Raw genomic sequence first — 19,551 nt, 5'->3', positions numbered from 1 at the left:
CTCTCTCTCCCTCTCTCTCTCTCTCTCTCTCTCTCTCTCTCGCAGTGATCCGCATTCAATCAAGCCCACCTAATCTGATAGTGGATAAGCTAGCAATCAATTAACGTTTGCCGATGTTCTGATTGGCTAGGCTCGTGGAAAAAAGAACTGGAATATATTAAAGTGAGAGAGAGAGAGAGAGAGAGAGAGAGAGAGAGAGAGAGAGAGAGAGAGAGGATGAAAGCTAGCAGTCAGGAATTCATCAAATAACAACACTGTAGCATAAACCAATCCCTACCCCTGTCTGTCTGTCTGTCTGTCTGTCTGTCTGTGTCTGTCTCTGCCACATACATTTACAGGTACTGGAGAGGGGTGCCTTCATGTGGTGGCACTGATATGACTATGTGACTCCTCTGCCTGGTTGTACAAACGTCCCTCTTCTCCCGTCCTACCCTTAACCCCTGCCAGGCTGATTATTTTTAAGCTAGTTTTTCCTCTCCTGAGTCACCGATTGTGAGAGAGAGACCGGAAAATATTTGGGAGAAGCTAATTGTGCATTATTTGAAGGATATGGGGACGTACAGAGAGACTGCTGGAGATTAAGCCATGTAGAGATCCACATCAGGTACCCAAGGTGTTTATAAATGAACAAACAATGAATAAATAGCAGTGAGTTATAAAGAATGACAATACGGCTCGTATTCTTGTCATATAAGGAAGCTCCTTAACACCTCTTCCTTACAGATTTAATTTTGGATATGGCTGGTTCATATTCTATTGTATGTTATTGATGCAGAGTATGGCAATATTGGAACGATTTATGTAACGCAGAATAGGAGAGTAAGGTGCAATAAGCAAAACAAATCACTTGCAAAAAGGTGTTAGGGAGCTTCTTTACCTGATGAGAGTACCAGCCTGAGAATATTTTGTACTTACAGGATGTTGAGTTGCATCTGGCGTCTGATGAGCGCATTCTTCTTGTTGACCAGCGTGAACCACTGCTGCATCAACCGCTCCTCATCGTCACTACGGCTCCCTGCAAAAAGAAACCATTCCTGTCTGAAACACCACTTGCATGTATTCCATATGGATGGTGGGTGTTAGTGGCAAAGTGACACATGGAGATGTATGGTATGTAGAAATACTGCAGGGCCTTGGAGAGTGGGCTGAAAAAAAAAAAAAAATCATCATCATCATCATCATCATCTAATCCAGTGTTGCCCCAAGAGGAGCATAGGAGCCTGGGGCTGGGTAAATTGGTCCTGACATTTAAGATGACAGTGACCAGCCTCACTCATCCCTGAGTGGCATTACGTGAGCAATAAACCCCAACCACCCCTTGGATAGAAACCTGTACCAGCTCAATCCAATTGGAGTGCCTTAATTGCCCATTAAACCACCCGATTCATCTGAAATGTGAACCCAGTGGTCTCCAGACTAAGCTGCCCTTCTCTGGCAGTCCACTATTATCATTTCATGGATAGTAAGGGAGCTGTTTGGTGATCATACAACCAGACAGAGGAGATATTTGGTTACATCTGTGCCACAACATGAAGGCATCTTTCTCCAACAGCAAGACAGCATTAGAAAGTGATTTGCAACATTAACATGAGAATGATACTTAATATCTTTATTCTAAGTGTCACTGGAAGCCATTTGGGATGTTTTCTCCAAAAATGGAGGACTGTGGACTGCATGAAAAGGGCATCCTCAGCCTGCAGTCCACCAGGTTCATGTTTCAGATGAACATGGACTACTACTACTACTACTATTACTACTTGGGGTCTCTGAATGTACATCACTTTTATTGACCAGCGACCAGACTGTGATGCACAGCTGAAGAAAACTCATGGGAAATACAAAAAGGTGGTGAACTGATTACCATATGATGGTGCTGTGCAGGAATTATGAAAAGGTAGTGAACTGATTACTATAGCACATACAGTCCTTAGGTCTGAATAAAAACAGCAACTGCCAAATCCTATTTTGCCCACTTCAGAGCATACAGGCATTATAAATGGTTTCCTGGGTAACAGGAAACCATTAGGCTTATCACTCAGGGTGTCCCTGCAGCTGTCCTGGCAGGGTGCCCCGAGGCCACTACCACAGCCACTGGTAAGCTGGTGGGCTAGGGGTCCCAGATCCATTGCCTGGACCTGGGACTGTGCAGTGAGTGGGACCTGTGCTGCGTCTGTCCCCCTTTATTAATACTGAAGATGACAAAACAAAATAAGTTTCAAAGCAAGCCTGAGGACAGTAAATCACCCATGGGGATGAGGGTGGGTTCATGGAATGTGGGAAGTTTGAGGGGAAGAGCAGGGGAAGTCGTTGAGGCATTCAGTAGGAGGTGGGTGGACGTGGCGTGTTTGCAGGAAGTCCGGTACAGGGGTGGATCAGCCAGAAAGATTGTTGGGAAGGACTGTTGCTATAAGTTGTTTTGGCAGGGGAGGACAGACGGATATGGAGGTGTTGGTGTGATGGTTGTGGAGAAATGGGTGGAATATGTTATGAATGTTTTGAGAGTGTTTATAGGATATTGGTTGTGAAAATTCTGTTGGGAAGAAAGATAGCTGTGATTATATCGGCATATGCTCCACAGGCAGGATTGGATGAATCAGAGAAAGATAGATTTTGGGATGATTTAATACGTGTAGTGGGTGGTATGCAGGATGATGAGATAGTGATTTTGGGAGGGGACTTAAATGGTCATGTAGGTGAAGCAGCCCAAGGTTATGAAGGAGTGCATGGGGGATGTGCATATGGTCTAAGGAATGCAGAAGGGGAAAGGATACTCGAGTTTGGGGAGGCAACGGACATGATTGTGTGCAACACATATTTTAGGAAAAGAGACAGTAGGTTAATTACGTATAAGTCTGGGGGAAATAGCAGTCAGATAGATTATTTTCTGGTTAGGAGGGCCGATAGGAGGTTAGTGAGGGAAGTTAAAGTGATAGGAAGTGAGGACGCCGCGCAGCAGCACAAACTATTGATTTCTGATATGGTGCTTAAAGAACAAATGATGAAAAAGAGGACTTATGTACCTAGGAGGAAAATATGGAAGCTGAAAAACCAAGTAGTAAGGGATGCCTTCTATAGCGAGTTGAGGAGAGTGGTTGCTGAACAGGGAGCTGTAGACAGAGGCGTTAATGAACAGTACAGAGCCCTCAAGAACAATTTCTTGAGAGTTACTGATGTAACATGCGGCTGGACAAGAGGACCACCAAGACATAAAGTAACTTGGTGGTGGGATGAGGGTGTAGAAGCTGCAATTAAGGAGAAAAGAAGGCTTTTCCGGGAATGGAAGAAGGGTGGTAACAAAGAGGAATATTTGGCTGCCAAGCGTAGGGCTAGGAGAGAGGTATACAGGGCAAAGTCTGAGTCACAGAGACAATTACTTGATAACCTAAATCATGGGGAAAGGAAAAATATATTTAGGGTGGCAGGTCAGGTGAAAAGGGATAATCGGGATATCATAGGTGAGCAGTGTGTGAAGAATGATGAAGGAAGGGTAGTGGTGAACAGTGAGGATATTAAAGATGCATGGAGAGAGCATTATAACCGGTTGTTGAATGAGGAGTTTGACTGCGACAGGGAAGGTTTGGAGCCAGCAGATCCAGTGTCTGGCCCTTGGCCTTTGATTGATACTGCTACTGTGAGTGAGGCAATAGGCAGGATGAGGGTGGGGAAGGCAGCAGGTGTGTCTGGGTTGACTGCCGAAATGTTGAAGGCCTCAGGCGATATAGGGGTGAGTTTAGTCACTGACCTGATAAATAGGATTATTTATGAGTGTGTTGTCCCAGATGATTGGCTGAAGAGTGTAATTGTAAATGTGTATAAAGGGAAGGGTGATGCCCTGGAAAGAGGGAATTATAGAGGTATAAAGCTTTTAGATCAGATAATGAAGGTAATGGAGAGAGTTTTAGAGATGCAGATTAGAGAAAGAGTGAATATTGATGAGATGCAGTTTGGGTTTATGCCAGGTAGGGGGACCACTGATGCCATATTCATTGTTCGACAGCTTTAGGAAAAATATATTGGTAGGAGAAGGGATCTTTATTTTGTTTTTGTTGATTTGGAAAAGGCCTTTGACAGAGTCCCTAGAGAGGTGGTGAAGTGGGCAATGAGAAAGCTTGGCTTGGAGGAGTGGCTGGTTAGGGTGGTTATGGCCATGTATGTGGGTGCTCACACCCAGGTGAGAGTGAATGGAGATTTGAGTGATGAGTTTTCCGTGAATGTTGGTGTGCATCAGGGGTCAGTCTTGAGTCCCATGTTGTTTATCATGGTACTTGAAGCCCTTTCACGTGACTTTAGAAACGGACTCGTGGGAGTTGTTGTATGCTGATGATTTGGTGTTGATTGCAGAGAATGAAAGGGAGGCGGAGGAAAGGTTTAGGAAGTGGAGAGATGGTATGGGGCAAAAAGGGTTTAAGGGTAAATGCAGATAAAACAAAAGTGATGATATCTAGGGTTGGTGGCGGTACTGTCAAAGACGAGGGCGAGTGGCCATGTGCAGTTTGCCACAAGGGCGTTGGAAGCAATTCCATCTTGTGTGTGTGTGATAAATGGGTGCATAAGAGATGTAGTGGTATCAGAGGTAGACTGCGAGATAATGCTGATTTTATGTACGGCGTGCCGGGGTGAGCAGGTGGAGATCGTCAGACGTGAAAGAATTGAACTTGCTGGTGAATCTCTTGAGTGTGTGGAAGAGTTTTGTTATTTAGAGACATGTTGTGTGCTGGAGGTGGGGCTGGAGCTAGCTCTGTGGCTAGGGTGAGAAGTGGTTGGAAGAAGTTCAGGAGCTCTTGCCTCTCCTGACATTGAGGGGGCTCTCCCTACGTGCTAAGGGGTCTTTGTATGCAGCGTGTGTTAGGAGTGTAATGCTGTATGGCAGTGAGACCTGGGCAGTGAAGGAGGAAGACATTCGCCGGCTCAGACGTACAGAAATGACAATGATTAGGTGGATGTGCAGTGCGTCCCTGCGTCCAAGGCCTGGAGGGGCTGGGTTTACAATGGAAGAGTTGAGAGGTAGGATGGGACTGGACTGTATTGGTGTTGTGATGAGGAGAGGTAGATTGAGGTGGTTTGGACATGTGGAGAGGATGGGGGATGATAGTTGGGTGAGGAAGGTGAGAAGTGTTAATATTGGGGGTGGGGTTATGAGGGGTAGACCGAGAAAGACATGGGACGAGGTCATTAAGTGTGACCTTAGGGTTAAGGGACTGAACAGGGAGGCTGCAATGGATCGTGCAGCATGGAAAGCCGCCATTAGGTGACCAAGGCCGACACATGCAAGCATGTTGGAGCCTTTAAAAACGAAAACGAAAACGAAAACGAAAACGTAGAATCATCTAAAGGCTGTGCTACATTGAGAGAAAGGATGACAAAGCACATTATAAGGCAAGTCCAAGAGGAAATAGAAATGCTATCCAGACTTTTTGTTCTTTCTTCACCCAAGAAGAGGCACAGTGAAATCTCCAGTCACTTGAATGTGACCCACAATAATTCCACTGGGTACCAAAAACTTGTATATAAAATTACTCACCATCTCCCAGCTCCATAATCTTCCTGAGGCGTTTTTCCAGCTTGGCAGCCTGCTCATCAATCTGGAGCTGCTCTCTCTCCAATGACTCCAGCTCATTTTGTAAGTACCGGCTCGTCTCAAACGTCTGTCAGGAGAAAGATTATATATTGCATCATTTGGCTTCACTGCAAACAGATTATCTTTCTTTTTTATTTTCTTCTCCCTCCCTCCATCTCTCTTTGAATCTATCTACCTACGTCCTTCTTCAGACAATGGAGAGGGATGCCTTAACACACTGGCATATATATATGGGTGGATCTGCAGCCCAGTTATTCACACATCCTTTGCCTCCCTCCTTATCACCTCAAAGGCAGATCATGAACTGCAGGAGAAAGGTCACTGTAGCTTGCAGTCCAACCGGCTTATGTTCCTATAAGCGGGCCACAATAACAACATTAATATCCATCTCCAATCCAGCAACTAGCTTCCTATCCCTCGTTCACTCTGCAAACTTTTTTTCCACCATTTCTCTTATCCTTTCTCCTTGCCATATTTCCATCCTTTTCCTTCAGTCTGTTCATCTTTCCTTACCCTCCCCATCTCTCAATCTCTCGTTTTTTCCTCCACAATTCTCTCCACTCATCCATCCATACATTTCCTCTACTTCCTCTCCTTGTCTCTTTCTTCATCCCTATAGCTCCCCCAATCTCTCCCTCTATCCCTCTTTCTCTCTATCCCTCCATCTATTCCTCTACTTTCCTCACCTTATCTGGAGATGCTCTTGGAGAACCAGGCGCATTTTCCTTCTCCGGGGACATTCTATCCATAATATTCTTGAAGGATTGGAGTTTTGGCGGCCGTACCTCTCTCACACCCTCGCCGCCTCCACTCTCTCTCTTGGTGGGGGAGGCAGGCATCTGTGTCTGGGTGGGGGTGATGGTGGTGGTTGTGGTTGAGAGATTGCCATTCTCCTGTGAATGGTGGGGAAGTTTGTTATATGGGGTGTTGGAGAAGGTTTGATAGTGTGTGTGTGTGTGTGTGTGTGTGTGTGTGTGTGTGTGTGTGTGTGTGTGTGTGTGTGTGTGTGTGTGTGTGTGTGTGTGTGTGTGTGTGTGTGTGTGTGTGTGTGTGTGTGTGTGTGTGTGTGTGTGTGTGTGTGTGTGTGTGTGTGTGTGTGTGTGTGTGTGTGTGTGTGTGTGTGTGTGTGTGTGTGTGTGTGTGTGTGTGTGTGTGTGTGTGTGTGTGTGTGTGTGTGTGTGTGTGTGTGTGTGTGTGTGTGTGTGTGTGTGTGTGTGTGTGTGTGTGTGTGTGTGTGTGTGTGTGTGTGTGTGTGTGTGTGTGTGTGTGTGTGTGTGTGTGTGTGTGTGTGTGTGTGTGTGTGTGTGTGTGTGTGTGTGTGTGTGTGTGTGTGTGTGTGTGTGTGTGTGTGTGTGTGTGTGTGTGTGTGTGTGTGTGTGTGTGGTGGGGGGTGTATTGGGAGGGTATGGTACTAGTGAGAGCTGTGACAGTCTGTGACAACGTGATACTAAGTGGTATGGTTGTTGTTCGTTGCTGAGTATTCCCAGTCTGTCTGGCCATGCAGATTCATCAACTGCAGACACGCAAACACCTCTGTACAGCCATCCCACATGGTGAAATGATGTTCCCTAGTGGAAGACAGACCCTCATCATAGCGAGGCATGGGGAAAATGTGGAGGTTTGGTTCCTGGATGGACATTACATTTGCATCTCTCCACCCAGTTAACAGGAGCATTTAGTAGGCTCCCTCTCACCCCATTAATTATTTATATAGTTACCACCCAACACTGTACATTGTTTCCTGGTTTACAGAAAATCATCAGGCTTGTCACTCAGTGCTGAGCGATCTGAAGTGAAAAGAACACTAACAAAAGGTGATGGGATGAATGGGAGAAATACACAGAGACGAGGGCAGACACAAAAAAAGAATGATAAAGGTGATGGAAGATGTAGTGTGAGGTATGGTAGTACGGAATTAGAGGTGTACTATGACAGGTGCAGTTTAAAAGGAAAAATTAGTGTGAATTTTGTATAAGCTTTTGTATAAACTCCATTTCCAATTAAGTTCTGTTTTCATCAGTGTTTTATATCTACCATACTACTCTTCCCAGCATCTGCTCACCTCACATGGGGGCCGAGAGGTGAGTGTGGATCCCTCTTGCCTACCTCCAGTTCCTCCCTCTCTCCTTCCTTCCTCTCCATCTGTCAGGAAATACATCAATTAAATACCAAGGACAGCATATTAGTCTTATTTAATTGCATCTGTCTTCCTCTCTCATTATTACATTTTCTCTTTCATCTTATACCTATTACCCTCTTCTCAATTCTTTCCCTCTTAATTTCATTCACCCTTCAATTCTTCTTTTCCTCCATTCTCCCTCTCATGTTGGATCTCCTTTTCCACCTGTCCCCCCCCTCTCTCTCTCTCTCCCCCTCTCTCTCATCCATCCTACCTTCTTTCCCCCCCATCACTGTATCCATACTGTCACTTCTTTTCCTTCAGTCTCCTTTTCACAATTCAAATTTTTCTCTCCCTCACTCCTGATCATTCATTCTTCCTCCCTTCCACTATAATTTACTCATCCTCCCTTTCTCTCTCATTTACTCAGCCTCCCTTCCTCTCTTCCCTTCCTCAGTTCTCTCTCACATTCAAATTTCTTTCCTCTTCTCACCCCTCCTGTCTCTTTCCTCATCACCCCTCACCCCTGTATCATTAATTGATCCAAGCCTGCTCTCTCTCTCTCTTCTTTTCTTCCATTCTCCCTCACTTTCATGCTATAATCACTGGCATAACTATAGGGAGGCCTGGGGTACCCCCTCCCCCCAAAAAAAAATGTTTGGCTCCAGCTTGGCCCCCAAATTTGTAGAGACCTGGCAGTGTTCCTGGTTATAACCTTACTTCACTCCTTCTCAGTTTACCTCTCCCTTCCTTCAACTTTCCCCACAGCCCCGTGCCTCACCTTGACTGGCCTCTCGTGATACTGTCTGTGGTGGCAGTGTCGTCTGTTGCCCCACCACACCCTGCTTGGCCTCTGCTATCAGTCGTCGTGCTCGCTCCCTCAGCTGTGCCTGTCTCTCTTCCTCTTCCTGGCATATGAAAAGCAAAAATATGATTATAAACATTAACAGAAAGCAGAGTACATATATTGGGATGACCCCTATATTACAGCCATTCACCAAAAGAAAATACAGTATAAGAGACTGCTTAGTAAAATGGGCTGAGCATTCAAATATCATTATTCCTGTCTTTATTCTCCGTTCTGCTCTACATCTTGCGAAATGGGGTGAACAGGCAGTCCCTCCTAATTACAGTCTTCAAAATTCTAACATTACTCTTAGGCAGCATCCACACCATATGTTTGCTGGCACAAACTGGAGTTTTGCATCACTGGAACCTGCACGAGTTCTCACCCACACCCACCCATTTCCAGTGAGGCTACTTGTGTGGGTTACAGTGGTGCAAAACTCCCACCTGCACCAGCTAATATCTGGTGTGAATGTGACCTAAGACTCAGTAAAACGTCCTGAAAGAAAGCCTTCAAAACTGATGCGCCCAAGGTCCGTGTTCTCATCAGGTATGGAAGCTCCCTAACACCACTCCCTTAGTGACTTAGTTTTGGATATGGCTGGTTAATATCCTTTCGTACACCATTTATGCAGGGTATGGTGATGTTGGAAGGATTTATGAAACACAGAATAGGACAGTAAAGAGCAGTAGGTAAAAAAAAAAATCACTTGGGAAAAGGCGATAGGGAGCTTCCTTACCAAGAATATGGGTTTAAGTCTCCACAAAATGAGTCACACATTCAGCCACACACCATCCATGCCTTCACAGTTCTGGGCTCTGCTTGACATCCCCTAACCCTGCATACCTTTGAGAGTGAGCGCTGAGGTCCAGGCCGGCTCTGTGCCTCCCTTCTGGCCTGTTCAAGAAGGTGACGAGCTCTCTCCTTCAGCTCCTCATGCCGTGACGATGGACGCTGTTGTGAGGATATATAGGTTACATGGAATACTGGTTTGCTGGGGTACAATAAAGACATGACAATTAAATACATGAGGCAGGTGAAGGTGGAACTGAAAAGGAAAAAAAGTCTAGCTAAGGTGACCCACCAATTATGAAATTTAAACTAAAAGGAGATTCATATTAAACAAAAACTGGATAGCTACAGAACTAAAGCTAAATTTAACTTAATGAAAATCTGACAAACAGTAAATAACAAACAAAACCAACTATGAATGAACATGCTGGATTTAAGAACAATATTGAGCTGCAAATTATGATAAAAAATAAGCTGGTCAAGGCGGAATTTCAAACAGGAACTGGAGTACCTGTTGGGGTATTGTGACCAGTGGTGTAAAATTAATAACACATGTAAAAAATATAAGCCAAAAAGCCTGGTGTGACAAGCTGAGCAAAATGAAAAATAAAATGCTGTGCTCAGTGGCAAAATAAATGATACAGCAAGGTTGCAAAAAATAAAGATACTGAGTAGGAAGCCTGATACACATTCAAAGCAAAAACAAAACAAAAAAATTATAGACATGAATAAATGAGATTTAAATAAAAGAGGAATTGGAAATTAAAAATGAGAAAATGAAAAAAGGATACCATTATAAAATAAGATTTTAAAAAATTACTGAATCTCAGCCATAATGAGACAAATTATCACAATACTGTACTGTATATACCAATGAAATATCAAAGTGCAGATATATATAACAACACCTACTATTATTAAAGGTATTTTCCCTGTAGCACCATAAATACACTGAAGCAAAAAGTAAATGATCTGTTTCTTGGACTGCCTTTTCACTACAGACATAGCTTTATATTTTCCTTGCCATAACAGATGATTTTATTCAGATTAGCGTATGTCCCTCACTGAAAGGATTAAGTGGTAATTTCTAAAACCTTTTCACTATAATCAGCTTCTCCCGAGATGAATATAGTGGCCTGGCTACAGCAAAAAAAAAAAAAAAAAAAAAAAAAAATGATAGTACAGTTCTGAAAGAATTAATACAGTACATTTTAGAAACCAATTTTCACATCAGACCAAAACATAAAAATTCTGAAGTCAATACACACAAAGTATCATTTAGAATCTGGTAGTACTGGGTGAATATACTGTATATAAAATTCCGTAAACAATAAGCACATTATTAGTCACAAAATGCAGCTGCTGGCACCACAGGCAAGATGCAACGGCCTGGCAGAGAGGAGCGAACATCCAGATCCTCGGAGCATACAGTAGAACAGTAATTGAAATAGTAGCTGCAACCTCAGGCTCATCTAAAACATGAGCCTGGTGGACTGCAGGATGAACGTGCCCCCATCCTGCAGCCCACCATTCTCCGTTTGTGGGATAAGGAGGGAAATGGGAGACATTTGTATGACCAAAAGGCTCCACCACCTGGTCATAAAGAAGCCACCACGTGAAGGCATCCCTCTCCACAAACACTGCGCACATATAGGCAGTAATGCAACACTAGCAGTAAGTGGATGCAGCAAGAATCAATCTGCAATATCAACTGCATCAAGAGCAACAGCCATGGAAGCCAAAACACGAGGCCAGAAGAGGCGACGATTGAGTAGGTTAGCACAGTTGCATGCATGGTTGTGTGCTGTGAGAATATTTGTTTGGGCTTAGGGAAACTTAACTGCACCTCTTTCCATACAATTTTGCAAAGTTCGATAAACTGTGATAAACACTAAGGCCACGTCCGAACCAAATGCTTGCTGGCATGGGTGGAGTTTTGCATTGCAATAACCTACAAAAGTTCTCGCCTGCACCTGCCCACATCCAGCAAGGCCACTTGTATGGGTTAGTGATGGAAAACCCCCACCCTCAACCTCCTGCACCAGCAGGCATGTAGTGTGGACACAGCCTAACATCTAATCTCTTAGTTCTTTTTTGGGGGTGCTGGGATTCAAGATTAAATTACAGTCAAGAACATTTATCATCATCCAATCCCAGTTTGCATCATATAAACAAGAGCACAGAGGCCCAGGAATAGGCTACTCAGTCCCAATATTTAAGGCAAGGGTATTTAAGAGGAAGAAATTAACCAGCACTCCAGATAGTATTACATTAAAAAAAAAAAAAAAAAAACTTTCAGTAAATTATGTTTTTTTCCACAGTAAATATGGAACTCTATACTGTACAATAAATTTCAATGAGAACAGATCCTGAATATATAATAAGAAACTGAACATTAGGATTCAAAAGCACACTAAACAGGTATGTATGAGATGCTAAGATCCTTCCTAAGTCCAATCAAACACAGCCCACCGGAGACATTCAAATAAAGAAGGATAAACATGTGGTTTATGCACATCAGAAACCTTGAAAATTAAATATTAGATAGTAAAATTGTTATTGAATATCTATTAAAAAAAAAAAAATATGCAGCCTACATCAATGAACCATTTATTTTCTTTTAGTTTCCTGATGGTTTTATTTGCATTTGAAGAGACTTTTCAAACTGAAGGGGCTAGTAGTAGTAATAGTAACAGAAAATATAGTAGTAGAAGTAGCAGCAGCCCCATGTTCATATGAAATGTGATATCAGTGGATTGCAGATTGAGGCTGCCTTTCTGCTGCAGTCCACCATCCTCCTGCTGGGGGGCAGGGAGGGTACTGAGGGACATTTTTATACAATATTCAAGCAGCTCCATTGCTTGGTAACATCAGTGCCACTGCATGAAGGCATCCCTCACCAGAGATTTGACAAAGCCTAAATAAACCCCGTCAGTATGAGAGGCCTTTCCTAAGCAGAAGTAATCACTAGATAATAGCAAAAAAATGATAATAATAATAATAAATTCATAGGGGTGTATGTTACAATAGATAAAACATGTTACATCAGCAAACAAGACTAACGTATGTCTTCTTGTTATATCAGTGAGTTAGACAACACTCCAAACACACAACACACGCGCACACACGGCCGTCCAAGCAGCGTCAAACTCAACACAACCTGCGACAAGAGGAAGCGAAGTGCATCCCTCTCGCTCCGATCTAGTGGGGTATATTCGGCCAGCTGGAAGAGGAGCGTCAGATTGTGTTCCAGCTCCTCGTGCTCCGACCTCTTTCTCATCTCCTGGGTGGTTGGATGGGTGGAGGGAGGAAGGGGGTTTGTAAGAGGGGGAGAGGAGGAGAGTGAGACTGGGGAGTGAGGTGTAGGAGAGGATACTGCCTTTGGTCTGGCACCCGCACCCACATAGTCATCCATCTGTTGCATTTCCTTGCCAAATGAAGTGTCCGTTGTCTTTGCTGGGGTGATGAGAGGGCTCTGTGATTCTGGAGCATTTGGCTGTGATCTGAATGTGCTTGATTCTTTTCCAATAATGTCTGAATGTATAGCATGTGTTTGGCCTGATTCAGCAATATCAGGTTTGCCATTGTTAGGCTTTCTCCGATCTATGTCTTCCTCTTTTCTCTGGCTTCCTTCTTTCCCCTCCTTTCTCCGACTCATTTCCTTCTCCTCCTCCTCTGCTCTTCCTCCTCCCATTCCAATGTGTGGGGTGAAAGTTGCGGACTGGATTCCCTCACTCTGCTTCTGGACCTCACCTTGCCCTTCTTCCGTCCCTACCACTTCCTTCCCTCCCACACTCTGTCCATGAAAGAAAAGATTATATAACCTTCTTGTCGTGTGCTTTAACCCACTTGATATCCAACTATCTGTTTCTTTCTCCTCCTCCTGTGTTTGTTCAGTTGATTTTATGCTTCCCTTGCCCCTCTCCAGCTGCCTCTTTCTCCTCTGTGACAGTCGATGCTCAAATTCTCCATCGCTGAACTCAAACTCGCTGTCGAAAACTCCCTCCTCTCTCTCCTCCATGTTCTCCAAATCCTCCAGCCAGTCTTCCTCCTCTTCCTCCTCCTCCTCATCATCAAAAGGCATGTAAAAGTCCATCCCATCGAGGAGGAAATCTGGGGAACAGCTGAGAAAGTATACAGTTTCATCCTCCATATCATCCCCAGCTGAGGGAACAAATGTGGAATGGTTGGGATCAATTTTCTCCTTCTTGTCTGGGAGGGAAAAATCAGCGATGGGGCCAATTCCGCTTCTCTTCTTGCCCTTCATGATTTCTGCCCAATACTGCATGACAGAGGAATTATAGACTGACCCAATATCACTAGCATTACCTGCCTGCTTGTTACTCAGGGGTGGGGGGGAGGGAGGAGGTGGGTGTGTGGGTGGGGGTGGTGGGAAAATGGGTGGGGGAGCTGGGAATCCAGATCTCCGCGATGGACATCCCTGCAATGATGACTGAAAGGCCGCGGATCTCAAAACCCTCGTCAGGTATGGCAAGGGGAGGCTGCTGGGACCTGTTGATGCTTCAGGGGAGTTTGCCTGGGAATCCGCGGCATCTATGAACTTGATATCCAGCTGGTTGAGGTTGAAAAACGACTCCTGAATTTCCTGCTCCTCGTCAGGGGTGCAGGACTTGAGTAAAACACCATCACTGTCTGGTGCCCTGCTTCTGAATGAGATTTTCAATCTGCTCCTCCTCCTCAGCTCATCCTTACGTCTTTTGACCGAGGTCTGTCTTGCTGTCTCTCCCTGTTCACCCTTTGATCCTGTTACTGCAATGGGTTTTGACTGACTGGCTCTTCTGTTTTCATTAACAGGAATTTTACTTAGAGAATGTAAAGTAGGACTCTCACCTTCTCCTTTCCATGCAATTTCTACAGCTTTTGACTGACTGACTTTTTGGTTTTTATCATGAGGAACTTGACTTAGTGGAGAATGCTCGGCTGATCTCCCTCCCTCCCCTCTTATCAGATTTGAAGTTCCCTTATCTATATGTACTTCTGGTGGACTCTCCTTCATCGCGTAACCAAGTTGTGACAGTTCCGTTCTTCTTATGGGGTACAACTCTTGCGGGGGACACCAGGACCCAAGATTTTCAGTGGATTCCGGTCCCTCTATCCTTATATGTTCTGTGGCAGCAACGAAGGGATGGAGATCATGTACGACTGATAATGCCCTCCTATCACCATCAGTTTGAACCAAGTCTGCTCTTTCTCTGACCTCAATTTGAGTTGAGCTATCTCCATCAATCTGCTCCCCTTCGGATATCAGTGTCTTATCTCTGACATCAACAGAACTCTGCTCTTTGGGTATCAAGGGTTCCAAAGAATCAACTGACGAGAAAACCACCTCCTCCTGTATGAATGCCAGAATCAGGGGCTCCCTCTCAATCCTCTTGGCCTTTGCCTGAACTCTCTCTGGGAGCTGGTACTGGTTCTTGCTCACCACAAACACGTCGATGAACTCCTGCGTCGAAGTCTCTGCCGACGCATACATCAGCGCCCTCAGCATTTGCTCCTCAGCTAGTGAACACACCGGTAGCTCCTCAAAGTCACTAGCGCAGTACTGGTCATCTGTTTCATTTTCAACTACATTTTGGCTGCATCGAGTACCACCACTTTCAGATTCTGTGCTTTCTTGTTCCATGAGTGCTTTGGTTTTTGTCTTTTCCGAGTGCTTAAATTCTCTCACGTGTCTCCTGTCCTCTTTCCCTTCCTGTTCTCTGGTTTCCCTCTTCTCCGAGTCTTTAAGTTCTCTCGAGTGTCTCCTTGCCTTAATCTTCCCATCCTCGAGTTGCCTCCTATGCCCTTCCTCTCTCAGACATTCCTCCTCCTCCTCATCTAGTTCTCCAACATACCCACTTCCATCTTTCTCCTCCTCCTCATGATCTTCCCTCTCCCCCCATGCCTCCTCCTCCTCCTCCTCCTCCATGGTTATATCTCCACACTCCTCCTCCACAAAGTCTGATGTTTCCCCAATCATCTCATCACTTGGGGCATGAATTAGGATTTGTGGAATGTCCAGATTTGATGATTCTGGTTTAAGTTTCATTTCCTGCATTTCACTGGCATTCTGTAGTTTCTGTCTCACTTTCTCAGTTTCATCAGTATTTTGTGGTTTCCACTTCGCTTCCTCCTCAGCTCTGCCAACAAATCGTTGTAGTTTCTGCCTGGCTTTCTCCGTTTCACTAGCATTTTGCAGTTCCCACATTATTTCTTCCATAGTTTCACTGGCATCTTGAACTTTTTTCCTGACTTCTTCCTTGTATCGAGCCTCTCCAAACTTCTCTCTTACTTCCTCTATATAGCCAGCCTCTCGGAACTTCCACCTTGCTCCATTGTCATAATAATCCTCACCTGCTTCACCTGTGGGGCTCGCAATCTCTTCAACCACCTCCGCTGAATCAAACGTCACCTCATAATTAATCTGTGCCTCCGGGGAGAGATCCTGAGATACAAACTCCATCTCCACTTGTTCGATGCTCTCCATTGCGTGCATGACGAGTAGACTTTTCTTCTTGTGACTGACGGCAGAAATGGGCCGAGAGTTGGTGGGAGGGGATGGAAGTAGGTTGTTGGTTAAGGAGACAGAAAGGACATCACCGGCTGAAGGAAGAGATGAAGGGATGTCACTAGCTGAAGGAACAGATAAAGGAACAGATGAAGGAAAAGATGAAGGAACAGATGAAGGGATGTCACTAGCTGAAGGAACAGATGAAGGGATGTCACTTGCTGAAGGAACAGATGAAGGAACAGATGAAGGGATGTCACTTGCTGAAGGAACAGATGAAGGAACAGATGAAGGGATGTCACTTGCTGAAGGAACAGATGAAGGGATGTCACTTGCTGAAGGAACAGATGAAGGGATGTCACTTGCTGAAGGAACAGATGAAGGGATGTTGCTGGTTGAAGAAACAGATGGAGGAAGAGAATCATTGGCCAAAGGAGTGAAAGAAATGACATGATTGGCAAGGGAAGCAGGAGGAGTCATGTCACTGGTCAAGGGAGTTATGTTATTAGCTATGGGGGTGGGTGGAGTCATGTCACTGGCTACAGAAACAGGTGGAGTCATGTCACTGGCTACAGAAACAGGTGGAGTCATGTCACTGGCTATGGGAGTGGGTGGAGTCATGGCACTGGCCAAGGGAGTGGGTGGAGTCATGGCACTGGCCAAGGGAGTGGGTAGAGTCATGGCACTGGCCAAGGGAGTGGGTGGAGTCATATCACTGGCTATGGGAGTGGGTGGAGTCACGTCACTGGCTATGGGAGTGGGTGAAGTCATATCACTGGCTATGAGAGTGGGTGGAGTCATGTCACTGGCTACAGGAATGGGTGGAGTCATGTCACTGGCCAAGGGAGTGGGTGGAGTCATGTCACTGGCCAAGGGAGTGGGTGGAGTCATGTCACTGGCTATGAGAGTGAGTAGAGTCATGTCACTGGCTATGGGAGTGGGTGGAGTCATGTCACTGGCTATGAGAGTGAGTGGAGTCATGTCACTGGCTATGGAAGTGGGTGGAGTCATGTCACTGGCCACGGGAGTGGTTGGAGTCATGTCATTGGCTATGGGAGTAGGTGAGGTCATGTCACAGGGCGAGGGCATGAAAGACACAACATGACTGGCAAAGGAAGTAAGTGGAGTCATGTCATTACCCAAGGAAGTCATGTCACTGGGCAAAACAGTAGGTGGAGTCATGTCACCAGCTATGGGAGTGGGTGGAGTCACGTCACTGGTTACAGGAGTGGGTGGAGTCATGTCATTGGTTACAGGAGTGGGTGGAGTCACGTCACTGGCCAAGGGAGTGGGTGGAGTCATGTCACTGGCCAAGGGAGTGGGTGGAGTCATGTCACTGGTTATGGGAGTGGGTGGAGTCATGTCACTGGCATTGGGAATGAGTGAAGTCATGTCACTGGACAAGGAAGTGAAAGAAATGACATGACTAACAAAAGAAGTAAGTGGGACCATGCCACTACCCAAGGGAATCATGTCACTAGGCAAATGAGTGGGCCGAGTCATGTCACTGGCTGTGGGAGTGGGTGGAGTCATGTCACTGGCTATGGGAGTGGGTGGAGTCATGTCACTGGCTATGGGAGTGGTTGGAGTCATGTCACTGGCTACGGGAGTGAGTGGAGTCATGTCACTGGTTACGGGAGTGGGTGGAGTCATGTCACTGGAGAAGGGAATGAAAGAAATGACATGACTAGCCAGAGATACAAGGGAAGGGTGTGTACCTGTAACTGAAACTGACTGGGCAGGAGTTGTGGGTGAAACTTGTGGAGTTTTTATCAATGAAGCTGACTGAGAATTTGCCATTGAGAGAGACTGAACAGTGTTTGTGAATGAAAGAGATGGAGTGCCTTTAAGTGAGACAGATGGAGAATTTGTCTGTGAAACAGACAGAGTGGTACATGTCGACAAAGAAACTGGTGATGTATTGCTTATTATGGAGACGGAGGAAACACTAGCAGTAGATGAAACGTATTGGGAAACAGAAGCCACTGAAACAAACGGGAAATTAGCAGGTGATGACAAAGAGTGGAGACTTTCTGCTTTGAAAGTGAAAGGGAGAAGATCACCAGCTAAGCATGAAATATTATCAGCTGGAGATAAAGGCAAATTATGATCACAAATTAACGATGATTGAGGATGATCAGTGGTTAAAGATGATGATGAGAATGATGATAGAGGAGAGTGGATGTCTGTGCACAGATGTGCAGGACGATCATTTGGTGATAATGGGGTGACATCACTGGGGGAAGAAGATGAAGGAGGAATATCATTTGTGGGAGATAACAATGGCACAAGGTCGTTTGCTGGTGGTGATGATGGAGGAAAGTCACTTGTTGGGGAAGACAAAAGGTCACTAGTCAAAGATGATGGAGGAAGACTACTGGCTGCAGATGATGATGAAGGAAGGTCATTTGCCTGGGACAATGATGGAAGAGTGGTTGGTTGAGATGATGAGAGAGGAAGATAATGAGCTGGAGATAATGATGTAGAATGGTTGTTAGTCAGAGATGGCTGAGAAAGATCAATACAAGGAGATAGTGATGTGGTAGTATCATTGTCAGGAGGAGATGAAAACAAAGCAAGGTTGTCTACTAGGGAAGATGAAGGGGGGACATTAGAGGGCGGTAAAACAATAAAGGGATCTGATAAATCAGTGTACCCAAGGACATCAAGATTCTTCATATCTGGGGGTAAACTTCGGCACAATATATCCTCAGCTGGCTCTTGAGGAAATTCCATCTTCCTTATCATAATACCGTTGTTATCGTCAAGGCTAATCAAGCTGAAATTCTGGTTATCCGATTCTCCCGACTCATATGACTGGCTGCTCACGCTGTCTGGTTCCTTAACGGCCTCTTCCTCTGAGGTAAAAAGCGGTAAGTCAAGATCTCTGTCATATGAGACTTCAGGGTGTTCCAGGAATATGTAATCTGCTTCTATATCATCAACATCATCATCATCCTGACCTTTCTTCCCAACTGTGCATGGAGGAAGTAAAGTAGGATCAGCCTGTTTTTCATTTAGTATTTCCATATTCACTTTGTTTTGAGAAGATTCTGAATTAGTGTATGTATCTAAAGCAGTTACTTCTTTTCTACTGTCATTCATATCCTCCTGTAGGCATTCTGGAGATAACGGCTGAGCTAAATTCTGACATATAGCATCCATTATACTGTCATCTACATATGGATATGATCTCTGTATGAACTCAGCTCTGATATCATCATACTTGGCAGCTTCAATAAGAAAATCGGGGAGCACGTGGTGACCCAATGTATTCTTTGTTTCTGCCACAGTAGCTTCATGTCTGGATTCTGGGGGATTTTCTTGTAATAAATAGCCACCGATATTTTCAAATTTGGTCTTACTTATGGAATCTAATGTATCATAGACATCACGAACAACTGATTTGATATTTTCAATCTCCTCATCAGCGTCATGTACAAATACTTCGACTTTCTGAACATCACACCTTTCCAGCTCATTAACTTGTATGCTTTCTATGGCAGACTCTAATGCATAATGGAGTGAGGTATTTACAAAGACTGATATCATCCCTTCATCTGCTACCAACATGTCACATGAAGGAACCTGGGTGTAATGTGGATTCAGAGACTTGGATTCTAAGGAAGGCACTGAGTGGAGGAACATTTGCGGGATGTCTTCAAACACTTCTGACTGAGGGTAGTTGAACACAAGGGTCTTAGAGA

General features: G+C 44.8%; 1 protein-coding gene across 1 annotated transcript in view; it reads right to left on the bottom strand.

Moving 5' to 3' along the window:
• The window catches only part of Ehbp1 (Eps15 homology domain containing protein-binding protein 1), a 120,736-nt gene that overhangs the window by 51,411 nt on the left and 49,774 nt on the right, over positions 1-19,551 (bottom strand). The window contains exons 18-23 of the mRNA XM_080279124.1: positions 9,391-9,498; positions 8,479-8,605; positions 7,641-7,720; positions 6,265-6,471; positions 5,522-5,645; positions 916-1,015 (exon numbers count right to left, since the gene is read on the bottom strand). Coding sequence (XP_080135250.1) covers positions 916-1,015; positions 5,522-5,645; positions 6,265-6,471; positions 7,641-7,720; positions 8,479-8,605; positions 9,391-9,498 — 746 coding nt within the window. The remainder of the gene's footprint in view (positions 1-915; positions 1,016-5,521; positions 5,646-6,264; positions 6,472-7,640; positions 7,721-8,478; positions 8,606-9,390; positions 9,499-19,551) is intronic.

The sequence above is a fragment of the Coenobita brevimanus genome, chromosome 77 (genome assembly GCF_032717465.1).
Source record: "Coenobita brevimanus isolate Jiangsu-jjx chromosome 77, ASM3271746v2, whole genome shotgun sequence".
Lineage (NCBI taxonomy): Eukaryota > Metazoa > Arthropoda > Malacostraca > Decapoda > Coenobitidae > Coenobita > Coenobita brevimanus.
This window is presented reverse-complemented; position numbering and strand designations above follow the sequence as displayed.